Below are 4899 nucleotides of genomic sequence, written 5' to 3'. Positions count from 1 at the left end.
ATTATACTCCTCACATTTTTCTCACAGGGTTTTGGAGGAGCTTTCAATATGATAATGTCTAGAAGGATAGCATAGATTAGAAGGAGTGTTGAGATTTAATTAACCCGTGTGTTAATTAAGAAAAATCTTCACTATCGGATGCGACTGTTCGCTCATGTCTCTCCGGACCATCGCGTCTGTCGGATGCATCCCTTCAAGGCTTTGTAATTAATCATCAATAAAACGAACGATTCACTTTACATCTTTTGTATTGTCTCTCATTTCCTATAAACACTCTCCCGTCCAACCCACGCGGTCCACGTCACCCCCACGCCCCACTCTCCACCGGAGAGTCTCCAACGTTCCTCTTCCCCACGAACCACGGTGCCACACGGCCGCACCCGCGCCCGACGAATCAGCGAAAACGGTAAACCCCTCCCCTCCCCCTCCCATTCCGTTCGTAACAAATCCTCCACTCCATTCCTCCTCCGGGGATCGCGACGCCGCATCAACGGCCGCCGCGCGACCTCCACGGCGACACTGACCCGCTCGTCCTCCCTTCCCCACGCGTGCAGTACGAGGTATCCCCCCTCACCCCTCGACCTCTCTCTCGCGCTCGATGGCCGCCGCGCCATGTGTGTGTATGCCCACTGCCCAGTCCTCGCCAAATCATTCGGCGCGCCGATTGGCCTCTGTGGCGTCCTTGTCGCACCGAGCCCTCGTTTCTCGCGTGATTCTGATTCAGATAGGCCGCATGTCCAAACCCTGAAACCCAGGCAGGAGTCAGCTAGGGATATGCACGTATGTCCACGATTCGGAACATAGCGTAGCGTGTGTACATGTGTGCATGGGTTGATAATGTCGAGCCCAGACAAATTCTATCGAGATCTGTTCACAAATACAGATGTTTTAACTTTTTATCTGACTCGGATGTATATAGACTTGTTTTAGTGTGTTTGTTCACTCATTTCAGTCTCTATGTTGTTCATATTGAAATACCCGAAACATCTATATCTGTGAATCGGAGGGAGTACTATCTTACTCGTTTCTGGAACCAAGTTCTTTCTTTCAAGCTAAAGAGCCAAGCCGGACCAGCTTTGTTATGGACCTAACGAGCCAGTTGGCTCGAGGCGCGCCGTGTAACCTATAATCAGCTCATTTTAGTCTATAACAAAATTTGAGCATAGTGTGAGTACTGTTTGACTGCGCCCATCGAACATGACTTTTTGGCAGTCCATTGGGGAGTTGATGTGCCGTGGTGGAGTTGCGGCTTTGCTTATCTTGCTTCTTTCCTAGTTCCCTCAAATATTTGAAGAAATGAAAGTCGTGTTTATATTTATTTTTCTTTACATGAGATGAACCCATATGTTTTTGCAGGAGGCATAGAGAAGAGGGATCATGGACTTTGAGAGCACTCAGGACGATTACTGTTTCCAAGAAAATGTTCTGCCGCACGGAGATGGGTCAAATGGAGCTGGAAACTCAGCCGGTGTTATGTCTAGGGTGGACCTCGAAATTGAATTTGGCTCCGAGAAGTTACTGAATTTAGAGATTCTAGTGATGGAGGTAGCTAACCGAGCAAATGATATTGAGCCTCTCATGCTGGACCCTGGGTCGCTTTCAACTGAGTCGTTCGAGAAAGCTTTCGAATTTGACGTCTTGTATGGGATTCTAGATGCAGAAGTCAGGGAGTTGGAGAGGTTAGTCAGTTATATTCAAATTGAGATTGGAAATGTCGAAAAGAAGGTTAACGGGGAAGAATCAGAGGACTGGTTGAAGGGTAAGCTGCATGGTGCCACAGAATCCTTGAAGCAGATGCAGGAGGTGATAGCTACAATTAGAAGAGAGTCTGCAAACTTTGATAAAGCCCTAGACCCTTCCCGCCATAAAGCTGGTATGTTCATAGCATTTTAGGCCATATTAGTGCGAGTGTTGACTGTATCCATATCCTGACCATTGCATTTTTACAGAAAATAGTGAAGATGATGCATATGAAAATGGACACATTTCATCTCACACAACTATCCAGGACGAGGGCCAAAGAAATGTTCTTCAGATGTTAGAACAGTCGATAGCAAATGAATTAGATCTTGAAAATAAGCTAAGTGATTTGGGCGTTCTCGTGGAAGAGCTGAAAATGAAGCTGCATCATGTTGAACAAGGGTCGTATTTGTTGGAGGAATCTGTTGAAACGATTTCTGAAAGAATGTTTGCAGCAGAAAATGCTTCCGAGTTGTTTCTTGTAGCGTCAAAGGAACTTGTTAACAGAATTAATACCATGCAGTACCAACTAAGTGCATCAGGTTGTAGGGAAAGTGATCTTAAATCAAAGCTAGAGCAAAGCTTGGTGCAGTTAAATACTTTGAATGGCTCGCTGAAGATGATGCAAGACAGCGGTGAGAAGAGTGCTAGCCAGGATTCCATGCAGAGTCAAAGGCTGTCAACCCCTGAGTTCTTCACCTTACAGCATAAGGTTCAGAAACTGGAGGAATTGCTGAGGGAATCTTGCTCCCAATTGCAGTTCGTAACAGTATCGACAGAAGGAAATGAAAAAGAGCACAATATGTCACAGTCTGAGATGAGCACTTTTAGGAATATAATCAATGATATTAAAGAGGCTGTTTCCAAAGCAGAAAGTAGAACACAAATGGCTGAAGCAAGGTGTGCAGAGCTCACTCACGCTAATGTACAACTTAATGGGGAGCTAAACCATATGAAGACTCGGGGGTCAGATAAAGCAGGCTTATCGGAAATGGATCTTATGGAGACAGAAGCTCAGTTAGAGCATACAATGGCATCAGTTGAGGCTATTAGTGAACATCAGAGCATGTTAAAGTCGTCAATCTCTGATATGCAACATGTGATTGAAGATCTGAAGGAGAAATATTTGAAAGCTGAAACCAGGGCTGAGAGTGCTGAATCAAAATGTACATTGTTGACAGATACTAACTTTGAGCTTAGTGAAGAGATATCATTTCTGAGAGGTCGAGTAGAAGGTTTAGAGAACTCATTACACCAGGCTAACCAACTAAAGCTGTCCACTGCAAAAGATATTGGTATTAAAACTAAGACCATCACTGACTTGGTCGCGAAACTTGCATTGGAAAGAGAACGCCTTCATCTACAGGTATGCATGTTGTTATTATGGAAAATTTACTTCTACTATTCTGTTTTGTACTTCCCGCCTGCTATCTGCTAAATCTTCAATATAAGCCAGCCACCTGCTGGATCTGATCACGAAGCACGAGTTCGATTACAAGGATACAAATGTGTCCAATGCTTTGACTTGGTAAACAGAACACGATATGATGAGCACTTCTTGAAGGGTAAAATGATTAACTAAAATCCAAGAAAGGGGTTTATACAAGGATGAACATTATGCATTTATGCTGCATGTCCCAACTCTATGTTGACATCATTTACTTGATATAACATATCTTACATGTTTTTAAAAAAACTGTCCGTAACTATCCGGGCTCATTTTTTAAGGGAATCATCTGTTTTCCCTCTACTATAGAATTAACCAAATTAAAATTTTGGTTGGCATCTGTTTATGCAAGCATATCCATAGCATAAAGTATATAATATCTTCTTTTTACAGCTTATAACTCTACAACTACAAGGTTAGCATGTGGCTTTCCCATCCCTTTGTGTAGCCTTCCTTGGCTTCAGACATCGCAATGGATGTAACATTAAACAACGTTATTCTATGGGAATTGTTTCTTGATATTAACCTACTTACAGTTTGGCTTCCTCTGATGTTTATGTATATGAACTATGATAATTAGTTTATTTTGAACCAGCTTGCTGATGTCTGACCTTTACAGATTGTCACACTAACAAAGAAGAACAGAATGTTGACTCAAAAATGCAAAGAGAATGTCAATGAAGGCACCTTGTTGAGCAAAAAGGTTACTGCTAATGAAGGTGAACTCAGGCCAACTAATGTAACAGGGGAAGTAGTTCTGGGTTCTTCACCAATGCAGACAAAGGTCAGTTCTTCGGGTGTCTTGCTTTTGTCGTGAAACCCGTAGAAGCAGGAAATTTCTTGGCTTTCCCACTGCTGTTGATATCATGATATGGACAATTGTCTTGCTTTTGTCGTGAAACCCGTAGAAGCAGGAAATTTCTTGGCTTTCCCACTGCTGTTGATATCATGATATGGAAAATTGTTTGCATCATGAGAAGGCATTTGTTGTAGGAAATGACTCAAACCCTGAACTTCCTATCCTTGGCTCTGAGTCTTTAGACTTTTTTACTCTTTGAATAGTTTGCTAATATGATCAATATGTTGAGCATTTGTATACATCACGTAGCCTCAAACTGTGATACCTGTACCCTTGCCAAAAAAACAAGAGCAAAAGCTGACATATTTCTTGTATGGTCAGGTGAAGGCTGACGCTCTTATTGGAGAAAAGGAAGCTGGGATTACTGCTGCGCTTGATGATGAATCTGGCACTCTTGAGACCGTGCGTCCTATGGAGCCAATACTCCTGAACTGGAAGTACATTTTCGTGGCATTCCTTGTCTTGTTGGCTGCCGCTCTTGTGCACCTACAACTAACTTAACCTGTAGTACCAGGTAGTACGGAATAGGTCCTGTCTTGTGATGATACAGAAATAGCCAATCTTATTTCTGTCCCGGATTTTTCGTACGGGTAGCCAATCTTGGCAGCATAGACTCCATGCACTGGGAGTGGAACAAACTGTCCTACCGCTTGACAAGGGTGGTATAAGGGTCGTGTTAGGGCTTGCACTGTCATACTTGAGGTCGTGGCCCCACAAGATCTTTGGATCTGGTTGTCAAATAATGCCAAACGTGTGCATATTTGTTGAAAAAAGATGGACAACCGAACACACCAGCAAATATAGGTCGCGGATGTTAGACGCAGTACCAACCCAAATCTTAAACAAGACAGAA

The 4899-nt window shown here is 43.2% G+C and overlaps 1 protein-coding gene across 1 annotated transcript; it reads left to right on the top strand.

Moving 5' to 3' along the window:
- The first annotated feature begins 397 nt into the window (after positions 1 to 397).
- LOC123439689 (WPP domain-interacting tail-anchored protein 1-like) lies at positions 398 to 4633 on the top strand. The gene is made up of 5 exons (XM_045116379.1): positions 398 to 560; positions 1357 to 1873; positions 1950 to 3106; positions 3807 to 3971; positions 4368 to 4633. Exons 2-5 carry the CDS (start codon positions 1378 to 1380, stop codon positions 4545 to 4547), a joined length of 1998 nt encoding a protein of 665 aa, XP_044972314.1. The 5' UTR covers positions 398 to 560; positions 1357 to 1377; the 3' UTR covers positions 4548 to 4633.
- Positions 4634 to 4899: the final 266 nt, after the last annotated feature.

Source organism: Hordeum vulgare, chromosome 3H (assembly GCF_904849725.1).
Source record: "Hordeum vulgare subsp. vulgare chromosome 3H, MorexV3_pseudomolecules_assembly, whole genome shotgun sequence".
NCBI classification, from domain to species: Eukaryota; Viridiplantae; Streptophyta; class Magnoliopsida; order Poales; family Poaceae; genus Hordeum; species Hordeum vulgare.
This window is presented reverse-complemented; position numbering and strand designations above follow the sequence as displayed.